Source organism: Leuresthes tenuis, unplaced genomic scaffold, assembly GCF_036924035.1.
Source record: "Leuresthes tenuis unplaced genomic scaffold, fLeuTen1.0.hap1 SCAF_5, whole genome shotgun sequence".
Classification (NCBI taxonomy): domain Eukaryota; kingdom Metazoa; phylum Chordata; class Actinopteri; order Atheriniformes; family Atherinopsidae; genus Leuresthes; species Leuresthes tenuis.
The window spans coordinates 34,495,454-34,523,126 of record NW_027325359.1 but is presented as its reverse complement, the minus strand read 5'-3'; the positions used below and the strand labels follow the sequence as shown (position 1 = coordinate 34,523,126).

General features: G+C 45.1%; 1 protein-coding gene across 1 annotated transcript; it reads left to right on the top strand.

The window, feature by feature from the left end:
* Positions 1-1,194: 1,194 nt before the first annotated feature.
* Positions 1,195-25,147, top strand: snrkb (SNF related kinase b). Its single transcript, XM_072386728.1, has 5 exons — positions 1,195-1,391; positions 6,274-6,570; positions 6,730-7,124; positions 18,373-18,514; positions 21,458-25,147. The coding sequence occupies exons 2-5, from the start codon at positions 6,347-6,349 to the stop codon at positions 22,476-22,478; spliced, it is 1,782 nt and encodes a 593-aa protein (XP_072242829.1). The 5' UTR covers positions 1,195-1,391; positions 6,274-6,346; the 3' UTR covers positions 22,479-25,147.
* The last annotated feature ends 2,526 nt before the right edge of the window (positions 25,148-27,673 follow it).

Here is a 27,673-nt window from a genome sequence, read left to right as displayed (position 1 = left end):
ATATCAGAGATTTTCAGGAAAATAAAAGAACAAACGCAAATACACTCACATTTACACGATGATATCTCATAATAAATGATATTTGTCATTCAATAATGCCCTAAAAAGATGCACAACAGTGATTTTATTCGAAATATCTGCAGGAAATTCCCATTTTTAAGCACATAAAATGTTCCAAGTGACAAAATATTACGACAAAGAAACAAAACTACCAGGAAGAAATGTAATTTAACTGCATAAAGAGACAAAATCACCTGTTTTTTTAAAAAGGAGACAAATTATTGGACATATATTGACCGCAAAGACATGATTTGAGCATAAAAGTGACAAAACTATGAAGATGTGCTCAGTCATATGAAAGAGAACAAAATGAACCACAGACACAAAATGACTAAAGAGAAACACAAAACTACCATAAAGACAGACAAAGTGGCCAATAAAAGAAGAAGAGTTGGCTAAATATACACAAAAGAACAAAAACTCCAACTCAGACATACCAACATGTGTCAAAACAGACGAAAGAGTAAAATTATTGGAGGCAAAATGTGTGATTTGATTATCTACATTTATCCAAGTCTTCAGGATGAAAAGCTGCCTCAAAGAGATACTAAATGACTTCAAATAGACAAAACACCCAAAAAGAGACACAAAGCTCCCTCTAATAGATTCAACTCTGACTCAGAAACACAGAATAAGCACAAAAACAACCAAAACCAAGCAGAGAGCAAAAGGATCAGACAAAAAAATGACTCCAGAGGTTTGATGTGAAGTCAAACTGATGCAAAATGAGCCAGGCCTGCAGGATTAAAGGTCCGCAAAGAGGACCACATAAAACATGCAAATCAAAGTGTGAAGACGCGCAGAACCGCCGCAACCAAACGTGCCACCGAGCGCGAGCGTGTGGAACATGTTGCAAATGCATCAGTGTGCGACTCATGTTCCACAGAAACACACCGAGGCAGTTACATAATTTCTTGGACTTCTGGAGCCTTCATTCAGTTATTTTCCCCTCCTCTCTGCGCACGCGGAGCTCGCGGCCGCTGGCCGCTGCTACTGCTGGCGAGCGGCGGGGGCGAGCTGGAATGTATTGACGTCAGAAGGAAGCCGGACTCACAAGCGCTTATTTACACGCGCGCGCGTGCACGCACATGTTCCGTCGTGCCTGTCTCGCGCTTGCGCGCGCTCGCTCGCTCGCTCAGTGGAATGAAGTGAGGCGGGCGGTCATGAGAAAAGTATGTCCACACACGCACGGCGGACATGGAGCGTTATGAAAGAGCTGGAGAAGGCGGCGCTGCTCTTTCCTGCGTCTGAATCCAGCGGAGACACCGAGTGCGGGGCTGCGGAGTGACGGAGGAGCCGCCGGCAGCTGCGGGATATTTGCGCTACTAATGGTAAGTTAGCGCCTGTGTTGTGTGTTCTGCAGCGGAGAGATGTTCCTGCGGTGCTGTCACAGCCCGGCAGCGGCCGGCAGGATGACTATATGCGTATGTGCCAAGTTGGGACTGCAGTTGAGACCAAGTAGGGAACAGCTGGCCTCAAGTCACCTAGTGGATGTGAATTTATTCCACAGCCAGAGATACCAGCGGATATTTAATACAGGAAGGCCGCCTGTGTTCACTGTTAGAAGGGACTTAAATGTGTTGGAAAAGGCTGCTGCCATATTTCATGACAGATAGGATGCTGCTGATGCTCTAAGTGATGAAGTGTTGATGGTGAAAACAACAACAAAAAAACCAAATCCCCTTAAAGGGTTTTAAAATCCAAACACAAGGCACAAAATGACTACTATTATGACTTCAGAGACACAGAAAAACCACAGAGTACAAGAAAAATGACCAAAAACCTCCAAACAACCAACAAGGAGTAAAAAAAATACTCAACATAACCGTCAGAGAGGAAAAACCGACTCAAAACCACCATTAGAGACACAAAATGAGCACAAAAGAAGAAAGATTTAAGTGAAAGATGGAAGCAAAACGACTACAAATACATGCAAAATAGTCACAAGAGGTAGAAAACAAGTGTTCATAGATAAAAACGACTTGATAGAGAAGCAAAATGATCACAAAGACACAAAAATAACATTAAATAGGTGCAGAACAAGCACAAAGGAGCTCAAAGTTTCCCAAACATTTGCAAAAACACATCCAGTGGCTAAAAGGTGCAGAAAGGCAACAAAGTGGCAGAAATTAACTGAATATGGATGGAAAATGACTACAAAGTGCAACCAAATAACAACAAATATGAGTAAAAACTACCAAGAAGCTACAAAGATATGCAAAAGGACAGCAAAGGACCATAATACCAATAACCTGAAATGGAGCTAAATGAATTAGCTAATCAAAGTCTGATGACCACAAAAAGATACAGGACAAGCATTCAGAGAGGAAAACAACCTTAAAAAATGATGCAATGATCATGAAGTGATTTCATGGCAACAAAAAGACCACAAAGGAACCCGATTATGCTACAAAGAGATGATAAAATATGAAAAAGCAGTGCAAAACCGCTCTGTTAAGACTCAAAATTACCATCAATCACCACAAGACGATCGCAAATATGGAGAAATGTCGGATATGCAGAAAGACAGCAACAATAGTTCGATACGGATGGAAGCAAAACGAGTCAAACAGAAAAGGAACGACAACAAGGGGAGACACGAAGGCAACGAGGAGATAAATAAATGCATCAGAAGGTCTGAAATGAGCACAAAGAAATGCAAAATAACTGCAGATGAATATAAAACAGCCGCTTCAGGCCCACAGAACAGACGGGACCTCAAAGACATTAAAAAAGTTTGTTCAACAGTGAGGGTTCAGAACCAGTAGGACAACCGGCGTAACCCGCGGAGCCCAAAGGCACAGAACCGGCCACATTTTCAGATGAAAAAATGGGAATTTTGGCTCTTTGGTTAGAAACAAGGACTTCAAAGTATGTGGTTACCGTTGAGTCCATTTAACCCATTGAGTCCCTTTGACTCGTTGTGTCCATTTAACCCGTTGAGTCCCTTTGACTCGTTGTGTCCATTTAACCCGTTGTGTCCTTTTGACTCGTTGAGTCCCTTTGACTCGTTGAGTCCATTTAACCCATTGTGTCCTTTTGACTCGTTGTGTCCCCTTTGACTCGTTGAGTCCCTTTAACCCATTGAGTCCCTTTGACTCGTTGTGTCCATTTAACCCGTTGTGTCCTGTTTGACTCGTTGTGTCCCATTGACTCGTTGTGTCCCGTTGACCCGTTGTGTCCCCTTTGACTCGTTGTGTCCCATTGACCCATTGTGTCCCATTGACCCATTGTGTCCCATTGACCCGTTGTATCCCTTTAACCCATTGAGTCCCTTTGACTCGTTGAGTCCCTTTGACTCGTTGAGTCCATTTAACCCATTGTGTCCTTTTGACTCGTTGTGTCCCCTTTGACTCGTTGAGTCCCTTTAACCCATTGAGTCCCTTTGACTCGTTGTGTCCATTTAACCCGTTGTGTCCTGTTTGACTCGTTGTGTCCCATTGACTCGTTGTGTCCCATTGACTCGTTGTGTCCCGTTGACCCGTTGTGTCCCATTGACCCGTTGTATCCCCTTTGACTCGTTGTGTCCCATTGACCCATTGTGTCCCATTGACCCATTGTGTCCCATTGACCCGTTGTATCCCTTTTGACTCGTTGTGTCCCTTTTGACCCGTTGTGTCCCGTTTGACTCGTTGTGTCCCATTGACTCGTTGTGTCCCATTGACCCGTTGTGTCCCGTTGACTCGTTGTGTCCCATTGACCCGTTGTGTCCCGTTGACCCGTTGTGTCCATTTAACCCGTTGTGTCCTGTTTGACTCGTTGTGTCCTGTTTGACTCGTTGTGTCCTGTTTGACTCGTTGTGTCCCATTGACTCGTTGTGTCCCATTGACTCGTTGTGTCCCATTGACCCGTTGTGTCCCTTTGACTCGTTGTGTCCATTTAACCCGTTGTGTCCTGTTTGACTCGTTGTGTCCTGTTTGACTCGTTGTGTCCCTTTGACTCGTTGTGTCCCTTTGACTCGTTGAGTCCCTTTAACCCATTGAGTCCCTTTGAGTCGTTGTGTCCATTTAACCCGTTGTGTCCTGTTTGACCCTTTGTGTCCCACTGACCCGTTGTGTCCCTTTTGACTCATTGTGTCCCTTTTGACTCGTTGTGTTCCTTTTGACTCGTTGTGTCCCTTTGACCCGTTGTGTCCCTTTTGACTCGTTGTGTCCCATTGACCCATTGTGTCCCACTGACCCATTGTGTCCCATTGACCCGTTGTATCCCCTTTGACTCGTTGTGTCCCATTGACCCGTTGTGTCCCATTGACCCGTTGTATCCCCTTTGACTCGTTGTGTCCCATTGACCCGTTTTGTCCCTTTAACCCATTGTGTCCCATTGACCTGTTGTATCCCTTTTGACTCGTTCTGTCCCTTTTGACCCGTTTTGTCCCTTTTGACCCGTTGTGTCCCTTTAACCCATTGTGTCCCATTGACCCGTTGTATCCCTTTTGACTCGTTGTGTCCCTTTGACCCGTTGTATCCCCTTTGACTCGTTGTGTCCCATTGACCCGTTGTGTCCCCTTTGACTCGTTGTGTCCCTTTGACCCGTTGTATCCCCTTTGACTCGTTCTGTCCCTTTTGACCCGTTTTGTCCCTTTAGACCCGTTTTGTCCCTTTAACCCATTGTGTCCCATTGACCCGTTGTATCCCTTTTGACTCGTTGTGTCCCTTTGACCCGTTGTATCCCCTTTGACTCGTTGTGTCCCATTGACCCGTTTTGTCCCTTTAACCCATTGTGTCCCATTGACCCGTTGTATCCCTTTTGACTCGTTGTGTCCCTTTGACCCGTTGTATCCCCTTTGACTCGTTGTGTCCCATTGACCCATTGTGTCCCATTGACCCATTGTGTCCCATTGACCCATTGTGTCCCATTGACCTGTTGTATCCCTTTTGACTCGTTCTGTCCCTTTTGACCCGTTTTGTCCCTTTTGACCCGTTTTGTCCCTTTTGACCCGTTTTGTCCCTTTAACCCATTGTGTCCCATTGACCCGTTGTATCCCTTTTGACTCGTTGTGTCCCTTTTGACCTGTTTTGTCCCATTTGACCCGTTTTGTCCCTTTTGACCCGTTGTGTCCCTTTTGACCCGTTTTGTCCCATTTGACCCATTTTGTCCCTTTTGACCCGTTGTGTCCCTTTTGACCCGTTTTGTCCCTTTTAACTCGTTGTGTCCCTTTTGACTCGTTGTGTCCCTTTAACCCGTTTTGTCCCATTTGACCCATTTTGTCCCTTTTGACCCGTTGTGTCCCTTTTGACCCGTTTTGTCCCTTTTGACTCGTTGTGTCCCTTTTGACTCGTTGTGTCCCTTTAACCCGTTGTGTCCCTTTGACTCGTTGTGTCCCTTTAACCCGTTGTGTCCCTTTAACCCGTTGTGTCCCTTTTGACCCGTTTTGTCCCGTGGACCCGTTGTGTCTCGTTGACCAGTTGGGTCTCGTTGACCCGTTTTGTCCCGTTGACTCGCTGCGTCCCTTTGATCCGTTGTGTCCTGTTGGGTCCCGTTTTGTCTCGTGGACCCGTTGGGACCCATTTGGTCCCGTTGGGTCCCGTTGGGTCCCGTTGGGTCCCGTTGGGTCCCGTTTTGTCTCGTGGACCCGTTGGGTCTCATTGACCCGTTGGGTCTCGTTGACCCGTTGGGTCCCGTGGACCCATTTGGTCCCGTTGGGTCCGTTAAATAACTTTCTCGGAGGTGGCCTCACTGACCAACACCGGTGATGATGAAGATGAAGACGGGCGGCTGGACTTTGCTACCCCTGAGAAAGAACTGATGATGACATCATCAGTTCTAATGCCATCCTCTGAACCTCCTCACAAAGCTGAGGACTCTCAGACACGCGCTCACGTGCACACGCACACAAACATACGTTGTGGTTTCCTGTTACAGTATTGATTTAACGTGCCATTTGTGCTTGATGGTGATATTTGAGATGGAGCCAAACGCAGCCCTTTAACATCGGAGACGATGAAATGATATTTCAGCCTCTGCTGCGCTCCTACGATAATTCTACTACTCTGTTATCCAGCCGTCACTACTTAATCTAAACGTGTTCTGTCGTCTGTGCCTTTGCTAAATGAAGTGCAATATCAGCCTACTTCTGGTCCAGTGCCTTCAGGGATGAGGCATTAGCAGCAGCTGACCTCGTCTAAAGCCTTTCTCCCTCTGGGCCAAAGGCTGAAATTATCCTCGCCGTCATTTTGTTTCATTGTTTGTTTTTCTCTTGCTTTGTCCTGCCAGGCGTCTCCCCAGCAGTGAGGAACTTCCTTCATCCCAGAAACCTTGACACAGATTGCCTCCCTTTGTCTCAAACATGGACTCGAGCTCAGCCCAGGATGGACCCGTGGACACCAGAAGCAGCCCCAATCGCGCCGATCTCAGCGGGCTGTACCAAATGGGTCGGACGCTGGGTAGAGGCCACTTTGCCGTAGTGAAACTGGCCCGACATGTCAGCACCGGGCAACTGGTGGCTGTGAAGATGATTGACAAGACCAAACTTGATGTCATGGCAACAAGCCACCTCTTACAGGAAGTCAGGTACAAACTTTTATTTATTCTGAAGGAGAATCGCTTCAAAAAGATTAGAAAATTGCCGGCAGCCATTTTGTAGGTCAGATTTGATGCGAATTGAAAGAAATGGACTGATTACTGATTATTTATTTTATTATATGCAGTAAACTCACTGCTTATTTTCAGGTGCATGAGGCTGGTGCAGCATCCCAACGTGGTTCGGCTCTACGAGGTCATCGACACGCCAACAACCCTCTACTTAGTCATGGAGCTGGCAGAGGGCGGCGACCTCTACGACTACATCCTCCGCCACGAGGGCGGCGTGGCCGAGGGGACGGCCAAGCGCCATTTTGCCCAGATCGTGCGTGCCGTGGCGTACTGCCACGAGCTACACGTGGTGCACCGGGACCTGAAGCCTGAGAATGTGGTGTTCTTCCCACAGCAGGGAACCGTGAAGCTGACTGACTTTGGGTTCAGCAACTTATTCCAACCCGGCACGATGTTGGCCACCAGCTGTGGGTCACTGGCTTATTCTGCTCCAGAGATCCTGCTGGGAGAAGAGTATGATGCTCCAGCTGTGGGTGAGTGGTTAAAAACATCATTTTTCCCTTCAGGAGTGTCAAAGCTAAGGTTGATATGGGGTTTCATTGATTTCTACAGCATGGATGCCAAACATTGGACCTTCTTATATGCTTGGATATTGGATCAGGTGGTTAAAGAAAATAAAACTTAACTTAAATTCTCTGCAGATAAAAATAGAAATATGATTTAAAAGCTTTCAGCTACACCACATCAAGCATAAAACGTGCACATCTTTGGGGCGTGATCAGAGGTTGTATCGGAATAATCTTTTTAAGAAAGTCAAAAGCTGAAATTTCTTCATTAAAAACATACAGTTTTGTGGAAAAGTCTTGATCCAGCAGCCAGATTTGCCTTTAATCTTTAAAGTGTCCAACAGTTCTGCAGCTTTCTGAAGGTCTTTCAGAGCTTTTCTTTGTATATTTTCTGCTTTTTACCTCATTTTCAGTCCAGTCCTTTTTTATTTAAGCCACTTAACTCTGAGCTATGAAGCATTCAGGCAGAAAAAAGGCTCCTAACTCAAGGGATGAACCAGTGTTGTGTCGACACAGAACAGACAACTTAGCAAAGAAGCCATTTTAAACTGGATCTTTAGGCACTTTGTCACAAAGACACATCATTTGTTCCCATTTCTTTAGTTGCATCTGTGAAAAACAGCAAAGAAAACACAGTTTGACAGACAGAAAATAGGATTTCTGCAGCAACAAGGTGATTCCCAAAGAGCTATTAGCTGAAAACTTGGCATATCTCAGCATGGTGTGCAGTGTGTCCTTAAAACATTTGAGGAAACTGGACAAGTGGAGGACAAAAGAAGAAGTGTCAGGCCTAAAAAACTATCTCCAGCAGATGAACAGGATCTGAAAGTGATGTCCTTAAGAAAGAGGAAAAAATCCAGCTGTGACCTGACAGGACCTGAGAGATGCATCTGGACCTTCAGCTGATCCATCTACTGTTGGCCCAAGCCTCATCAGAAATGGTCTCCATGGAAGGGTGGCTGTCAAGAAGCCGTTCTTAAGGAAGGGAAACAGGGAGAAAAGGCTGAGCTGTGCCAAATGACACAAGAAGTGGACTGAAAATCAGTGGCAACAGGTCTTATGGAGGGATGAATCCTCCCCAGAGCCCGGACCTCAACATTATTGAAGCAGTGTGGGATCATCTGACAGAGAACGGAACAAAAGGCAGCCCACATCCAAAGAAGAGCTTTGGGATGTCCTTCAAGAAGCCTGGAGAACTATTCCTGAAGACTCCTTAAAGAAATGACAGAAAGCTGGTCTCAGAGGGTTCAGGCTGTGTTGGAGAATAAAGGAGCTCAGACCAGAGATTCAATCACTTTAAAGCTGCATTATGTTAGCTTCAACAAAGTGCTTCACCCATTTCTCATTTCCTGTCAAAATATGAAGAAATGAAGGATTGTTTCAGACTCTAAATGAAAAGCAGCTAAAATGATTTAATTCAATCATTTTTCACTCTGAAAAGAGCGATTTTACCTCAAGGTCAGTTCAGTTGCTGCGTTTTTTTCAAATAATGATAGAATTACAGATGTCAAAATTTCCTCTTATTCAAAGACTTTCAGTGTGCTTTTAAAAGATGTTGTGGAGCTTTTGATTGTAGTGAAAAGGAGATTAAGTTTTATTGTGTCTTCGCCTGCTTCCAAAGTCAAGAAAGGATGCAAGGGTTTCTGATTGTGTTTGGCGCCTCTAAAACATGATAAATATGCTAATCTGAGGCTGCTCTGAGCACTAACTTCCCTGAATAAGTCTGTGTGGTCATCTCTGTCCTCCTGACCCTGTGTGAGTGCTCTTGTTTTCCGTCTTTGTTTGCTCTACACGTGCCATAGTGTGAGCTCGCGGCTGCGTATGGATCCGTGTGTGAGCGGGTCTGTTAAGGATTAGCGTGCATATCTGGGTCAGTCTGAGCCAGCCAGCCAGTCGTGAGCCAACTGGACACGTTCTGCAGTGGCACTAAACTGCAGCTCACAGCACGCTGCAGAGCAAACGTGTTTGTGAGTGAGGTGAGCACAGCTAGCAGAAACAGGAAGTGCCACGCAGTGTTGTTTAGGATGCACCGATTGTGGAATTTAACATAGAAAGTGAGGTTTCTGGTTTTGTACGTCCCGTTTGGGGAGGGTGGGAGCATCATTGGATGCCTGCTCCTGGGAGGTCGGTGGTCTTATCTGCTAATCTGGACTAATGGGTCCAAATTTGTGGCCCAAATCTGACTTTTTTTCCCATTTCTGGCCCAAATCTGACTTTTTTTTCCCCATTTCTGGCCCGTTTGTCGCCCATTTGGATGCACTGATTGTGGAATTTAACATGATAGAAAGTGAGGCATCTGGTTTTGTACATTTGGGGAGGGTGGGAGCATCATTGGATGCCTGCTCCTGGGAGGTCGGTGGTCTTATCTGCTAATCTGGACTAATGGGTCCAAATTTGTGGCCCAAATCTGACTTTTTTTCCCATTTCTGGCCCAAATCTGACTTTTTGCCCATTTCTGGCCCATTTGTCGCCCATTTGGATGAACTGATTGTGGAATTTAACATTATAGAAAGTGAGGCATCTGGTTTTGTACGTTTGGGGAGGGTGGGAGCATCATTGGATGCCTGCTCCTGGGAGGTCGGTGGTCTTAATTTGGACTAATGGGTCCAAATTTGTGGCCCAAATCTGACTTTTTTTCCCATTTCTGGCCCAAATCTGACTTTTTTTCCCAATTGTGGCCCGTTTGTCGCCCATTTGGATGAACTGATTGTGGAATTTAACATGATAGAAAGTGAGGCATCTGGTTTTGTACATTTGGGGAGGGTGGGAGCATCATTGGATGCCTGCTCCTGGGAGGTCGGTGGTCTTATCTGCTAATCTGGACTAATGGGTCCAAATTTGTGGCCCAAATCTGACTTTTTTTCCCATTTCTGGCCCAAATCTGACTTTTTGCCCATTTCTGGCCCATTTGTCGCCCATTTGGATGAACTGATTGTGGAATTTAACATTATAGAAAGTGAGGCATCTGGTTTTGTACGTTTGGGGAGGGTGGGAGCATCATTGGATGCCTGCTCCTGGGAGGTCGGTGGTCTTAATTTGGACTAACGGGTCCAAATTTGTGGCCCAAATCTGACTTTTTTTCCCATTTCTGGCCCAAATCTGACTTTTTTTCCCAATTGTGGCCCGTTTGTCGCCCATTTGGATGCACTGATTGTGGAATATAACATAATAGAAAGTGAGGCATCTGGTTTTGTACGTTTGGGGAGGGTGGGAGCATCATTGGATGCCTGCTCCTGGGAGGTCGGTGGTCTAATCTGCTAATCTGGACTAATTGGTTCAAATTTGTGGCCCAAATCTGACCTTTTTGCCCATTTCTGGCCCAAATCTGACCTTTTTGCCCAATTGTTGCCCATTTGGATGCACTGATTGTGGAATTTAACATTATAGAAAGTGAGGCATCTGGTTTTGTACATTTGGGGAGGGTGGGAGCATCATTGGATGCCTGCTCCTGGGAGGTCGGTGGTCTTATCTGCTAATCTGGACTAATGGGTCCAAATTTGTGGCCCAAATCTGACTTTTTTTCCCATTTCTGGCCCAAATCTGACCTTTTTGCCCAATTGTGGCCCGTTTGTCGCCCATTTGGATGCACTGATTGTGGAATTTAACATGATAGAAAGTGAGGCATCTGGTTTTGTACGTTTGGGGAGGGTGGGAGCATCATTGGATGCCTGCTCCTGGGAGGTCGGTGGTCTCATCTGCTAATCTGGACTAATGGGTCCACATTTGTGGCCCAAATCTGACTTTTTTTTTGCCCATTTCTGGCCCAAATCTGACCTTTTTGCCCAATTGTGGCCCGTTTGTCGCCCATTTGGATGCACTGATTGTGGAATATAACATAATAGAAAGTGAGGCATCTGGTTTTGTACGTTTGGGGAGGGTGGGAGCATCATTGGATGCCTGCTCCTGGGAGGTCGGTGGTCTTATCTGCTAATCTGGACTAATGGGTCCAAATTTGTGGCCCAAATCTGACTTTTTTTCCCAATTGTGGCCCGTTTGTCGCCCATTTGGATGCACTGATTGTGGAATTTAACATGATAGAAAGTGAAGCATCTGGTTTTGTACGTTTGGGGAGGGTGGGAGCATCATTGGATGCCTGCTTCTGGGAGGTCGGTGGTCTTATCTGCTAATCTGGACTAATGGGTCCAAATTTGTGGCCCAAATCTGAGCTTTTTGCCCATTTCTGGCCCAAATCTGACTTTTTGCCCATTTCTGGCCCGTTTGTTGCCCATTTGGATGCAGTGATTGTGGAATTTAACATGATAGAAAGTGAGGCATCTGGTTTTGTACGTTTGGGGAGGGTGGGAGCATCATTGGATGCCTGCTCCTGGGAGGTCGGTGGTCTCATCTGCTAATCTGGACTAATGGGTCCACATTTGTGGCCCAAATCTGAGCTTTTTGCCCATTTCTGGCCCAAATCTGACCTTTTTGCCCAATTGTGGCCCGTTTGTCGCCCATTTGGATGCACTGATTGTGGAATATAACATAATAGAAAGTGAGGCATCTGGTTTTGTACGTTTGGGGAGGGTGGGAGCATCATTGGATGCCTGCTCCTGGGAGGTCGGTGGTCTTATCTGCTAATCTGGACTAATGGGTCCAAATTTGTGGCCCAAATCTGACTTTTTTTCCCAATTGTGGCCCGTTTGTCGCCCATTTGGATGCACTGATTGTGGAATTTAACATGATAGAAAGTGAAGCATCTGGTTTTGTACGTTTGGGGAGGGTGGGAGCATCATTGGATGCCTGCTTCTGGGAGGTCGGTGGTCTTATCTGCTAATCTGGACTAATGGGTCCAAATTTGTGGCCCAAATCTGAGCTTTTTGCCCATTTCTGGCCCAAATCTGACTTTTTGCCCATTTCTGGCCCGTTTGTTGCCCATTTGGATGCAGTGATTGTGGAATTTAACATGATAGAAAGTGAGGCATCTGGTTTTGTACGTTTGGGGAGGGTGGGAGCATCATTGGATGCCTGCTCCTGGGAGGTCGGTGGTCTCATCTGCTAATCTGGACTAATGGGTCCAAATTTGTGGCCCAAATCTGAGCTTTTTGCCCATTTCTGGCCCAAATCTGACTTTTTGCCCATTTCTGGCCCATTTGTCGCCCATTTGGATGCACTGATTGTGGAATTTAACATGATAGAAAGTGAGGCATCTGGTTTTGTACGTTTGGGGAGGGTGGGAGCATCATTGGATGCCTGCTCCTGGGAGGTCGGTGGTCTTATCTGCTAATCTGGACTAGGCTGGATTTTAGATTGGCAGAATCTGGCCGCTTTTTGCCCCGGTGACTACAAATCCTTCTGTGCTGAATACAGACGCAGCCCAACTGCAATTAGTGTCCTCTCTTGTAGAAGGACATTTATCAGTTGCAAATGGGTCAAAACAACATAGTAATTTTAAAAAAAACAGTTTTTTTTTCTTATTATGACCTTGCCATAAGGGAGCGGCTGTGAAGTCTTTAACTTTCAGCATGACTCAAGAGTTGCATTAGTTCCTTTTTTTTTGTTTCCTGTTTCTGAAAACATCCACTCGGACCATTTAAATGTGTTTATTATGGTCTTTAAAAAGATTTTCTCCAACATCTGCTCTGTTTGTACCAACATGAACTGTCAATATGGAGATTATGTCATCACTCGGATGGAGATGTACACTTCAGTGGCTCACACACATGTATGCATTTATTTATGGATGTGTGTTTGTAATCCTGAGGAAGAGATGTCCCTCAGTGATCTCAGCTTAGCACGATGACTCATAAACCTGCACACACACACTTTGCTCCCCGTGTCTCTTTGATATTTCAGTCGCTTACAAACAGGCTTCTGCTTAATTCCCTCCGTTCCTTCGCTGTTTGTGTGTGTTCTGCTTGAAATGTGCGTGTTTGATGGTCGTCATGTGATGTGGAGGAAAAACAAGACTCTCCAAAGGGCCTCCAGCCTTGGACGAGGACAAACGCTGCCTGCAGTTATGTAACATCTGCCCAGGACCGTGTTCATGCATGTGTGTGCAGTTTGCGCACACTAAAGTGCTTTCTGTTTGGCTTCAGGGTGTTAAAGCTTGCAGGGAGATTGTCACAGCTGCTGCTGACTTGCCAGAGTTTGTTTGTGTGGGTCAAACACTCAACCAAGTTGTGTGAGAGAAGTTGAGCTTGGCAGCAAAGTGACGGAAAATGTCAGATAAGAAAGGAGGAAGAGCTAAAATGGTCGAGGGTGTTTTATGCAGGAGGACAGATTATTTTAAGCCCGTCCATCGCACAGCTCCGTTCACCCAGAGTCACTGCATTAGCTGCTGTTCAGACGGCCTGGACAACTAAAACTCTAAAGTATAAAGACATTAAAGGTGGATCAACACTTTGTAAATGCTGTAAATACACCTGTCGTGTAACACTGGGCACCCCGACACTTAAATTCCCTGCGGCACGTGAACTACTCGCTGTGCCGTGTCACAGATTGCTCACATGATTTAAAGTATCTCAACTTCCTTCTTTATGCTGTTGCCTGGCAACCAGTGTATATTTTCTTCTTCTTTCACCTTTATTCTGTGTTCCAAGGATGTGTTTTTTTTTCTTCTGTCCTTTTTCTTTACACCCACATCATTAGATCATCCAGTCAAGCTTGACTTGGTGAAGTCAAAATTAACGGTTTTTGGGCCTCTTGTTTTTTTCTTAAATCATGGGCTCTGTTCTCACTGATCATTATTAGCACATTTAACTGAAAACAGCGGTTTTCTAATTAAGTCAAAGACTGTTTGGGTTCACAGCTGATAAAGAGTGACTTGGCTTTTTCCTGCTGAGACTCGCCCGGCTGTGGCTGCAGCATTGATGCTCACCATGACTTTTACATGCAGTTACCCGCTCCGTGCACACAGGAGCTCAGCTGCTTTCAGGAAGCTGGAAGCGTAAAGTCGGGACGACGTCCTGTCCAACTTCTTCTGACTTCTGCATGCTCACAGCAGCTCCCGGGGTAACGTTTGTGCAAGTGTGAAAACGGCTCATGTCTCCTCTTTAGCTCGCTGCCACGCCGCTCAGTTCTCTGCTCTGTGGTAGAAGCTGATGGCCCCTCATTACCCAGCTGGAAGCAAATGGAAGGCCCCTATAAACATCCTATTTTAGATCAAGGAAAGAGCTGACTAACCGGAGAGCCTTTCCAGACAAAAGCGCTTTGTCAGTGTTTTCATATCAACCTGAAGGCTGCTGGACTGTTTATACCAACAAGCTCTGTTCCAAGGTTTGAGAAGCACAGAACCAGCATACCACCGCATTCTGGAAAGTATAACGATGACGCTAACAATCAACTCTCTTAGCAACAACATCCCAAAACAGACACGTCCTGTTGAGTGAATAATGTGCAGCAGCGAGGGTTAATGTATCATTTAGAGCACAGCATGTCCCGAGTTGTAAAGATGCTCTCAGGCCCTGAGAAATGCACAATCTTGATTCCCAGTGGCGCTCCTAACAGCTTTTAGCTTAATCTTCGCTGCTTTTTTAACTCCTTAACACCCAGCAGCCTGAATAAAAGTCAGGCTCAAGCCTGAAATTTCGAAAAATGGCAGATTTTTACCGGTGAAGCTCACCATGTTGGCTGTTTGTGGCTGTTTGTGTGTTCCACAGTATTTTAAAGTGCTTTCACCAACGAAAACCCAGATTCTCCCTCTAAAATTAAATGTTTTTCGTAGCTCAAGAAGAAGAAGAAGCAGTATGTGAGCGTATGAACTGCTTTCCTGCCGTATCGTTTCATCATATCAGAATAATGGGACTTGTCAGGCACAGGAAAAATATGTCCTCACAATTAGTCCAGTCCAGGGGATACGTGTAGTAACAGCCGAAATGTGGCCAAAGGGCTGCATTTTTTGCCTGAACTCAGAGGACCCTTCCAACAGCGTGAGCTCTGTTCACCCTTTATGACGTATTTGGTCTTGAAATGTGCTCTTCGAACGAGGCGGGCCACAGAACCAGGAACGCTCACTCCGACTCAAAGCTTTCACTCTCAGACTTCTTCTCAGATCTGAGTCATCCCCTTTACATCTGCTTTACACACTCTGTGCACACTATGAGGGAGCTGATCTTTGTACTGTCAGCAGGCCGCTAATGCATGGTGGGAATGTGTGATATTCCCCAGAGAGAGGAGAAAAGTACACTCCCAGCACTTTGTGGCTTCTCCTCCCTGTTGCATAACGCCTCTCCGGACAGAGGTGAGCGTGCCAGCGAACGTGCACTTGAGCGTACGTTGGACGGTGAGAACCGAGGGCTGCTGTTTGGACCCTCATGTGTACGATGCGGGTAATGAATGTTTCATCGTGCACAAGTCTGGGACATGTGAGACTCTGGATAGAGCAGGAACAGTGCGTCTTTATCCTCTGAAAAATGATTTTGCTAAATCCCTCTTTCTGTGATCTGCTAAAGATGTTTAAATATTAAAGGGTCACGGAGGGCGGTAGATTTTTCCAGCTGAGCCCATCAAAGGCCAACATCAGGTTGCTAACATGCACATGGCAGATATACAGCAGCCCGTATGTTGTGAACATTGTTAAATTCTGACAGAAATCTTGCTGAAACACAAATGAGATATTAAAGTTTCGTATTATTTGACACGAATAGGTGCCACTCACACTTTAAAAGTGTTCAGTGAACAGAAATATGTTTTGAATTGTCGCCTGGTATTTCCTTATCACAGGGAAATTCTGCTTAATGGGTCCAAATTTGACCAGAAGTTTGGAAACTTCAAACTTACAATAACTTTTGATTTGAACTCAAAATCTTGACCCAGGATTTTTCATTCTCTAAAATGAAAACAGTCCTGTTAGAGGTATCTCACAGCACTTCTGTTCTTTTTACTGTTCGTCTAAATAAATGTGTAAAAATACCTGTAAACATTAGCAGAGATGGCTCTAAGAATAGGAGGAGAAACGCAGAGATTTCTTATGAGAGCCCAACTTTTTAACTTAACTGTGTCTTTTGTATCATAAATGAACAAAAGAAGTCTGTAAGAAACAAAGCTGTTTGATTGGTTGGAATCTTAAGTTATGATGATTTCCATGATGGGCTGAGCCTCTGCCTAACAGATGTTTAGGAGAGGTAGCTGCTCTGTATTCTGGTTGAGATTACAAATGTGTTTTAGGCTACATTCACACTGCAGGCAAAAGTGGCCCAAATCTCACCTTTTAGCCCATTTGTGGCCCAAACCTGAGCTTTTTTCCCATTTCTGGCCCAAATCTGACTTTTTTTCCCATTTGTGGCCCAAATCTGACCTTTTTGCCCAAATTGTGGCCCATTTGTGGCCCAAATCTGAGCTTTTTGCCCATTTGTGGCCCAAATCTGACTTTTTTGCTCATTTGTGGCCCAAATCAGAGCTTTTTGCCCATTTGTGGCCAATATCTGACCTTTTTGCCACATTTATGGCCCAAATATGACCTTTTTTCCCATTTCTGGCCCAAATCTGACCTTTTTGCCCATTTCTGGCCCAAATCTGACTTTTCTGCTCATTTGTGGCCCAAATCTGAGCTTTTTGCCCATTTCTGGCCAATATCTGACCTTTTTGCCACATTTATGGCCCAAATATGACCTTTTTTCCCATTTCTGGCCCAAATCTGACCTTTTTGACCAATTGTGGCCCATTTCTGGCCCAAATCTGATGGTTTTTATGACAGCTTGAACAGCACAAACCCTTTTTTTTTAAAATCAGACCCAGGCAACTTCCATAGTCAGTTCAGTTCAGTTTTATTTATATATAACATATAGCCGCCGTATTTACTTGTGTTAACGCATGAGAGACGCTTCGACTGAGAGCTGAATTAGCTGAACTTTACACACAGGGATTAATGTAATTACTGTTGAACTTCCTCCATCTTCCACCACTGTTATTTATTACTTTTTTACTGGAGTTTTGTGTTGGACAACTTCCTCTTCTACTGAATTACAACCGCTAGTGAAGTACTGCGTCCCTCTGCTGAAACTACACAGCCTGTTTATTGGCTTTAGCCTCTGATTCATCCGTCGACTGATAGGAAATGAAAACCAGGCTGGTGTCTGTTTGGTCAAGCAGTAAAAATGTGTCTCCAGCAGCCGGGAAAGAAACCTAAAAATGTTGCATTTGTTTTGAGCCTCGCTGCATTCATTTAAAGGTTACAGCAGAGCTGAGTTTGAGGAACTTTTTACATGTGCGATACCTTGTTCAGCCAGCAGCACTTCAGGGTTAACGCTGAGCCTGAACAGACTGTACCGTGTTCCTATTTCCAGTGTTTGGGAGAAAAACAAGAGGAGATAGAAGAGACAGAAGGAAGATCGTTCTCAGAATAGCACAGCACCACAACGGGCCCTCTGTTTTTTGTCATGGCCTTCAGCCCTCAGCTCCCTGCCCTCACTCGTGTGTGTGTGTGTGTGTGTGTTTCCTTGAAGCGGCCGCTGTGTTCTCGCCTGGTTCAGGCTGTCCTGGGAGCGCATGAACGTCCTTTCACTGTGTGCACATTACGACTGAAGGGGAGGGGGGTGATACGAGGGGAAGGAAAGGGAGGAGACGGGAAAGAACACAGTGTCAGCAATGTCGGTCGGCATGTGTGAATGTTTTTGGGTCAGAGGTCACCGGTGCCAAACCCAGTGGTCTACAGGTTATGCCTCACTTTGTCCAGCTGGGACTCGTCCACTTTCCTCCCATTGAGGGACGCGCCGGGGTGGCCCGACTCAGCAGGAAGGCCGCTCAGCCTGACGTTTAACCTGAAGGATGTGACGGACGCAGTGGCGGATTTAGCAATTTGGGGGCCCTTCAAAACCGTTCTTTTAACACAAATTTTCACGTTTTTTGTTTCTTGTCTTTGTTTTCCGTTTAAACACACAATTACAGTTTATAAACACAATGGTTGGGGGCTACTCTCCAGAGGCCCCAAGCCCTGCTTTTAACGGGGAGGGGGCAGCTGGTCGGGGGCCCCCTCGGGTTGGGGGCCCCAGGCAATTCCTTACCTTTGCCTTAATGGTAAGAACGCGTATGGTCAGACGTCTTCATCTCAACCTTAATCCAGATCTGATCCTTGTGTGAATATTTGCTGGACAGATTTGCTGAGAGATTTCTGAAGTTAATTTAAAAGAAAAGAGAGAACTACTTTAAGATATCTGAGCCACGAAGCTCGCATCGCATCGTTCTAAATCTGATCCGTGAGCTGAGGGATTGTTGGTTATTTTAAGGACAGGGTTGATCTTCTGTTTAAGGTTAACTTTTGGGATATTTTGTGTTCCAGATATCTGGTCTCTGGGGGTGATTCTGTACATGCTGGTGTGTGGAGTCCCTCCCTTCCAGGAAACCAACGACAGCGAAACTCTGGTGATGATTCTGGACTGTCGTTACTCCGTCCCCGAACACATTTCTGACGACTGCAGAGAGTGAGTATGATCAGACCTCAACAGATGGAGGGGGAAAAGTCAAAGATATTCTCCTGTGTTACAAACTGAAAGGCGAAGGCGTATGTCTGCCTCAGATGTGGTTCTTAAGGAGCCGCTGACCTTAAAATAATCTCATTAGGGTACGTTTGGGTGAATAATTTCAGCGTCCCAGTTGTCACAAAGAATCTTCCAGCAGTCTGAGCTAAAAATGTGACCTTCAGCTTGTTTTATCAGCTCAAACGCTGGCTTTTGTTTTGGCTCGTCCTCGAACACGCTTTAACCTTAAATCAGAATTCATTTATGTGGCGTTCACTTGAACAAAAGTGACCTCACACAAACTCGCCGTTTTCTCACGTAACCTCACAGCGCAGCTCGGCAAACATCAGCCAGATAAGCTGCTGCTGCACGTGTTCAGGGTGAAAGAAACACACAGAACCTTACTGTTGACTGAAGGAAGAACAGAAGCACCAAATCTGAATTCAATTTATCCTCCAGTTTAATTGTTTTTCTCTGTGATAAATGAATGAATTCATATTTAAGTTAAAATTCTCCAAGAAATGGTTCAAGTGAGTATTTTAGCAAAAACTGAAATGAAATTAAATGATTTATTACCATTTATTGTACAGCTGTCTGTCCATTTTCTGCAGTTTATATGATGAGAAATTATTGGAAAAGTCCTAAAAGAAATATAAAATCTGTATTTTTCGGGTTATAAGGCGCATTAAATGAAATAAAACTCAAACTTTATTCAGCTCACTGACTGATAGCGTTGAGTTTGATCCGCTTCGTCTCTGAACAGGAGCCATTTTAGGGCAGCGGGTATAGAAAATGAATGAATGAATGCACACACCTTAATGTTGAAGCACAGATCGTACTACTCCGCCAGGCTCCTGACTACGGTGGCCCGTAATGCTCAATCCATCAAGCAGTGCAGCTTCGTAGCTTACGAAGGCCGAGCTAAAACATTTTTGACAGATTTTTGAGCGCCGTGTACCACATAAAATCTGTTCTAGGTCAGAAAGCACAACCAGAATTAATTCATACATTAGGTGCAGCGCATTTTAAAGCACACTGTTGGTTTTTGAGGAAATTAAAGGATTTTAAGTGAGCCTTATGGTCCGAAAAATATGGTAGAATTTAAGTCTAAATTTAAATCTAAAATGCTTACTTAAGACCTCACTCCATCTGTGCTTTTCTGAAGCATTTAAGACAGAAATCTGGCTAATTTGGAACCAGTAACGTTCAGCATGAACTGCTGCAGTCACATCAACCCACAGGCAGCACAGCAGCTGTGTGTCATCACGTTTGTTGCAGCATCGAGTCGTTTTTTTCACGGCAAATGAGCCAAACTACTGATAAAAAAAACGGTTTAAAAGCATGTGAGCTCAAGGTGAAACTGTCTGTTTACTGCTCCCATCCACTTCAGTTCCATTTAACACAATGCAGAGTTTTTGTTGACTGTAACTCAAAGAGGACTTAAAGAGTTTTGTGTGACAGTGGAACAGTGGAGAGGCCGTCCTCAGGTGGAGTAAAAGATCTGTAATTATAACACTGGCTGTTCAACGAGCTCAAACCTGTGTCCGTACACCACGCTACGCTTTACACCACCGCTGCTGCACGCTTGGAAAGCTGATTGTAGCCCTTATGGCAGTCCTACGTAACATTATGACTCATTAGTGAGGTACCTCTGATATGCTCTGCAGTCTCACACAGATGGCAAATATCACATGAATCTTTCTTTCTGGCACCTTCATGGGCCTGTGTGAAAGAATCTGAGAGGAACACGAACACCAAAGTGAACAATGACCGAATGTTGCTGTTTACTGAACCCTGTGGAGCTCATTTAGGATATTACCAGAAACGGTTCCTCTTTGGGACGAAGCTAACGAGTCTGGAAGTGTGAAAAACTGGGGACGGAATTAGGAAAATACTGAGAAACTGTTTTGTGACAGTGAGAAAGTTTAGATTAAATCACGCCTTATCCTTATAACTTGAGCTGCAGACAGAAGAGGTCAAATACACACTTCTTTATATGTGAAAGGTGTCAGATAGCTAGCTGGAGCCACATATCACATAAAGAATGATAGGAAAAAACTGTTTTAATGTATAATTTAACAAGACTTTCACTGCCCCGTCATTAAGCTACTGAGTGCATTTATGCATTTCATCACATTGATGTGTTGCAGGTGTATTCTTCCCACAGTTTTAGTCTCAGCCTGCAGGTTTTAAACAATACAGAAGGCAACATAATTAAACCAGTTAGCTCAGAAAATGAATGGACGCAGAATAGCAGAGTATAAAACAGGGACATCTTGTAATATTCCATTTTTTTTATCAGTCTTTGTTTTAAAAGCTTATCCGATAAAGTTCAGATGTTCAGAAAAAAGACAGAAAAGACTGTTACATTTTCCAAGCAAACTGACTGGTGTGGTGGTGCTTTTATGTGTTCATCTCTTATCTCAAACATAACCTCCTCTGGGACAGATTAGGTGTGCAATGCAGGTTATACCGGTAAGAATAAGCCGCTTTAGTGTTGCTTGAAACCTGGAGTACAAACTAAAGGCAGCCGTCTCAGGTCTGTGGTGCAGGCCTCAGGCTGTGTGCACAGCAGCTGTTTCTGCTTCTTCTCACGGCTCCCCGAACAAACACCTTTACACATTTATTTCCAGCTCTTTTAAAGTCGGCTGAGGTTGTCAGACACATCCTCAGACACATCCCAGAACACGTGACTCGTCATATGGCTTCGACCTCATCCACATGATGTTAGATATGCATTCAGGGAAGAGGCTGAACAGGACATTCATGCAGTTTCACAAAAAGACAGATGTGTGGCGGTGGCCTAGATCAGATCAAAATTGGGTCAGTTTCTGTGTCAGATTTTCCTGTGCAGCAGCATAACAGATGCCTAAATGCTCCAAGTTTAACGTGTTTGTTTTCCATCAGTCTGATTTCCAGGATGCTTCAGAAGGATCCAGCTCAGCGGGCTTCACTCAGTGACATCGAGGCCCATCACTGGCTGCGGGGGCTGGATAACCCCCTCCTCAGCCCAGAGCCTCCTCCACACTGGCTGTCAGGGGCCCTGTCCCCCACCTCTACCCGCTCAGGAGCCTCTGAGTGTGGGGATCTGCTCGCTGTGAGGCCCTCGTCTCATCAGGCGTTTCCTGGACCGTGGCAGCCCAGCCTCAGCTTCAGCCTCCGCCCACCTCCAGCTGAAGAGCCTCCTGTCAGCAAGAACCTTCCTGCCCTCCAGCAGATCTGTGAGGAGGAGGAGGAGGAAGAGGAGGAGGAGGAGGAGGAAAAGCAGGAGGGCAGTTTGGTAAAAGAGCGGGAAGGAGATGCTGAGGAGATGTTGAATGGATCAGACAATCAAGAGGAGGAGGGGGAGGAAGAATTAGAAGGCTTTGAGGAGGAGGAGGAGGACAAAGCTGAGATGGAGATCGAAAAAGAGAATGAAGACAGTGGGTGTGTTATTTCAGATCAACCAGTCAGTCACGGAGACGAGCTGCACAGTCAGACTCCTGAAGTCCCTCCTTCCTCCTCACCTGCATTAGGGGTGTCCTGCTGCCACGGTCAGCTGCACCTCTCCACTCGAGAGGAAGCAGAGGAGGAGGAGATGGAACCCAACAACAACACCAACAAGCCCCTTCCTCTCCTCCCTAAATCTGAGTCCTGCCTCTCCTGTGTCCCTGCGCCCTCTGCCAGCCTGAACGGGAAGGAGCTGCAACAAGCTGAAAGGGAAGGAGAAGCAGAGGAGAGGACGGGGGAACACGCAGAGAAACCTCAGAATCCTCTGGGGAGCCGGGATGAGTCTGCACCGAGGGCGGAGAAGCGGCACAGCATCAAGCTGCGCGAGAGACTCTTTCAGTTCCCTCTGTGCGAGAAAGCTCTGGCCTTCAACATACCGTCAAACAACAAGCCCAAGATCCTGCCGCTGGCCCAGTACAACTGCTGCCATGTGCTGTAAGTCACACCGGCCCGGGCGACCGAACACGAGCTCCCTGCTGAGAGAAGACGAGGAACAGCCAGGCGAACATGTACAGCTTCATGCGCACAAACACTTGTGATAAACGTTGTTTTAGAAGGAGATGGCGTGCAGCACAACCGTCGGACTGACCGAGAGCTCGTGCACTTTCTGCTGTGTGCAGCAGACTGTTTCTGATCTGTAGCATAGACCTGCACATCTGGACCTGCCTGTAGTGACGAGGGAGACTGAAAAAGAGGCGGCAGCAGAGAGGAAGGATTTTTTTATTGAATAAGCTAAAGTCCATTTTGTTTGAATGAAGGTGCCTACGAAGATAAAATGGATTCATACTGTACACGGTTGCTGTGTTGTTTCAGTTCCAGCATTCAGTGCAGTCCAGCACTGAGTAGATACAGTAAAATACATCATTTATATCAAGTCTACACGGAAAAACTGTAAAAAAAACAAAGAAAAAAACATAAATAATTAATTTACTATAAATAAAAGGAAAATTACATCATTTTTCAACTTTTCTTCTTGTATTTGGGTGTAAAACTTTTACCATCAGACCCCTGCTGAGCGGCTGTAATGTAACTGAACAGAATAATTTAAAGGTATTTGCACGGTATGGGATGCTTGACCATTTGTTTTAGCTACAGCTTCAGAATTAATTTATTTCCACGTGCCAGGGCTGAACATTTAGCTCATTTTTGAATATTTGGGCTGAGGAAGCAGAGGAGCAACAGCTAGAGGATGAATTTCAGATGATAAGATGGTCTCCACAGTCTGAAACGAGGCTTGAAAAGATCATTTGTCTTGAGCAAAAGGTGCTAAATGGAAACTTTAAGGAGTTACGGTTGAATGCTCCAGTTTCCTCACGTTCGATTCTACATAAACTTCTTTGTTTTCTACATAAAAACTACTTGTTTGCAGCACCTTGGAGTATCCGAGTCATATCCAGCCCTGTCAGAGCACTTATATTAGATTAAAGGCTAAATATTTTGTTACATAAACCTATTAATTTGTCATTTTTTCCACACTTAACTCATTGTTCATAGGACAGTTGGAGACTGATGGACCCGCTTGTGTCATCTGATCAAAACTGTCTCGCTCAGCATGTCTCTTATAATGTTATCAGGTCATTAAGAGAGACACGTTAAAGTAATGATTGTAAGCCAAAGCCACCCCCTTCAAACGCTGCTTTTTAACTTACAGTCCCGGTTAAAGTGTTGACTGCAAACAGGACACTTTGATTACTTTCGTGGCTGAACTAGCCGCAGATATTCTGTTAAAACTGGACATTTTGGAAAAACTTCAACCCAAGCCTCTGTTCATTTTCTGTAAAGCTCCTCTGCTCAGGGCAGCTGCTTCTGCTCTCAACCAAATGTCCACACGTCTTCCTGCAAAAAGTCACCTCCAACAAGACGTCAGAGCAACACTTGTCCTTCAGACGTCCGTAGACATCATTTCCATGATGTTTCCAGACATATTCAGAGCCAGTCGGCGCTTGTTCTGTCACAGCCGGCTCACGCTGTCCCTGTTCACTTCTGAGTCTCTCATTGTTTTACACACAAACACAGGTGCAAATGGGGTTGAAAAATGTTGGATTTTGACAGTTTAGGACCATCAACTGTTTGGTAGCTTTGCCTGAAAGACGGTGAATAAGAATAGGTCTTATCTGTCTCTTCTTTGAACCAGCTTCTGCTACAGAGTAGCACTCGTTTCCTCTTTCCTTTGCACAACCTGCTTGTCACTGGTTTGAAAGCTCTTAACATAAGCCTGTATAAAGAAAGGGTTATGATCTGCTGTGATATATCACTGTACATGAGCTGCTGCTCAGCTTGTTCTAACATACTGTATGGAACTGTTTATGGGGTCATTAACTGGGACGCAGGTCTCCCATTGTTCTTTTTGATCATGCCGAACATTTGATATCTGATCAGAGCATTTTTATTTCGGTATAAAGTTCCTTGATTTATTTTTTATTTTTTATAACGTGACAGAGATATGAATTATCTTAAGAGATGTGCGACTTTGCATGTTGTTACTGTTATTTATCACCGTATACCTCCATGTGTCTTGGATCTGACGGGACATTCGTTGTTCTTGTGTAACTAGAAGTACCTTGAGGTAACACTGAATGATGAATTGCACACAGTAGAACGACTGTATCTGGTAGCTTTCTACACACAGTCTCTGGGGACTTATGGGTAGATTCAGACCAACTCACAAAGACTTGTTATTGTGCAGCTGAGGAGTCAGTTTATGTAGTATTATTTCACCGTATAGTGGCTCTGTTTGTTATGTTTTTCCCTCTTGTGAAGCAGAGACACAGTTTGTAGAGCAGCAGAAGGACAGAGCTGTGCAGCAGGGGACATCCTCCTCATATAATTCATTAAACGGAGCTTATGACTGTCGGGCACTAGCCTGCGATTTGTTTGTTCCCTGCCTAAATAAGGATCGGCCGTCACGTGAAATCTGATTATGACTCATATCTCATCAGCCGTGGAAGCTTAAGATCTGTGCAGAAAAGGGGGGGGGGGGGGGGGGATTATTTGTTCCGGTGTGGTTGCAGCCCGTCTGCTGACCTGCTTTTTAACTAGGACCACGTCTCTATGGAGCCATGAACTTATTTTTCTGTATTTATTTATTAAAATGGATTAAATGAACAAGATGGGGGCATACAGTGTGTTTATTTCTCTCTCTCACACACACACACACACACACACACACACACACACACACACACACACACAGAAGTGGCTGATTGCAGCTTCAACTCAACCAGAGTTTAAATAATTTTCCCATCAGATCACTTTTCTAGCTGATGTCTCAGATAAGCTTTAAATCCAACCTAATGAAGGTCAAACCAAACATTTGGTTTGTACTCCTTTATGATTACCAACAGAATTGGACACACATGCACACACATGCACACTCTGAGCATCAATGGTGGTGTTTCTTTACCCAGGACTGAGTCTTCAGGCTCTGGAAATGCTCATGAGATGGGCACCAACTGCATTAATTGTCTGACCTTTACTTTAAAAAGTAGAACAAATGAAGAAGTTTACAGAAATGCACCAACAGTGATGCTCCAAGTGAGACAAGAACAGGTTCAGGTTCAGGGAATTATCAGTGTTTGCAAAGTAGTCATTTATGTCTGGCTCCAGCTCCAGTTCTGTCCCTCACAAAACATTTTATTTACCAATCAGTGCATTTATATCACCTCCTGAAGCTCATAATTACATCTTAGACCAAATCCAAGTTAAATTAATGTTATTATTTGAATATTATTTTTATATAGAGTGATTTTTATTCTCTGTTAGATCCAACAGTATAAAACTGGCTAAATGTAATGATGTATACGGCCCGTTCTGATACACTACAATGGTTGAATGGAAGCACAGCCTGCATCACTTTACTGTTTCTTTAATGTTCAGATTTTTAGTTTAGGTTTCCCATTTTATACATTTAATGCTGAAATTATGACTCAATTTGGTGATTAAAATGCCTGCTTTTGCTGTCTGGGATACCATTAGCTAAAGAACTGTGGAAATAAAGCTTAATTTTATAGACAGTTTAATGCTAAACTTCAGCTAGTTATGTGTTCAGTCTTGGTTACCATGGTGACCTAGTTAAAACCCTGACTTTAGGCTCAACGTACCTCATTAAACCCATCCATCCATCCACTTTCTATACCTGCTTAATCCGTCGGTCGGGGGGCTGGAGCCTCTCCCAGCGGTCATCAGGTGAGAGGCCTGGAAAGGTCGCCGGTCCATCACAGGGCCACACAGAGACAAATAACCACACACACTCACTCCTAAGGACAGTTTTAGAGTCACCAGTTAACCCAGTGTTTCTCAATTCCGGTCCTCATGACCCACTGCCCTGCATGTTTTTGAAGTTTCCCTCCTCCACCAAACCTGATTCAAATGATCAGCTCGTCATCAAGCTCTGCAGTGGCCTGATAAGGAGCCATTCATTTGAATCAGGTGTGGTGGAGGAGGGAAACATCGAAAACATGCAGGGCGGTGGGTCATGAGGACCGGAATTGAGAAACACTGAGTTAACCTAACATGCATGTTGCAGAGGGAGGAAGCCGGAGAACATGCAAACTCCACCCAGAAAGGCCCCAGGTGGGGATCGAACCCCTTGCTGTGAGGCGACGGTGTTAACCACCACACCACCGTGCAGCATTTTCTCCTGCGCTTAATTACCAGCTCTGCAGTTGTAGAGTTTTATGACCCGCACTACCGTTTGAGCCACATTTCTCTGGAGGAAGTGTATCTCACATCTGCTAAGGCTCATAAGAAGAACTGTTCGAGGCCCGTAGAGTTAAAAAAGATTTCACAGAAACAGCAGCAAAGATTAGAGTCCCAGAAAACTCCCCAGTGGCCCCCATGTGGATGGTTACCCCTTAGCTGCACCTACTGACAGAGATCCTGATGTTTGTCCCCGGATCTCCCCCAGTTTGGCCGTTAGCTCCTTTTAACTTCCTCAGTGTTTTTCGAGCTTGTTCCTTCTTGAAGTTGCCTCAACATGTCGAAAGTTGAAGTGAGCAGAGATGAAGATGTGGTAGAAACCTTCAGAGGTCATCATGAATGGATTGGGGTGGTGTTTCTGTAGCTTGGCAACAACTCAGCTGATGATGTCACACACAGCGTCAGCAGGTAACTCAGGTGAACGTGGACAGAAACTTACAGCCAGCAGTTCAACATCTGGGCTGCAGAGACATGTCCAGGATTCCACCATCTGCTGTTAACCAGCTCTGTGATCCTCCTCCTTTACTGTTAGCGCTCTGTCTGCAGTCTCTGTCTGCCCGGATAGTCTTAAAGCTGAGCAGAGAGATGTTAGAGTTGTTCCTGCAGCCAGGTCCAGGATTCCACCATCTGTTGTTAACCAGCTCTGTGATCCTCCTCCTTTACTGTTAGCGCTCTGTCTGCAGTCTCTGTCTGCCCGGATAGTCTTAAAGCTGAGCAGAGAGATGTTAGAGTTGTTCCTGCAGCCAGGTCCAGGATTCCACCATCTGTTGTTAACCAGCTCTGTGATCCTCCTCCTTTACTGTTAGCGCTCTGTCTGCAGTCTCTGTCTGCCCGGATAGACTTAAAGCTGAGCAGAGAGCTGTTAGAGTTGTTCCTGCAGCCAGGTCCAGGATTCCACCATCTGTTGTTAACCAGCTCTGTGATCCTCCTCCTTTA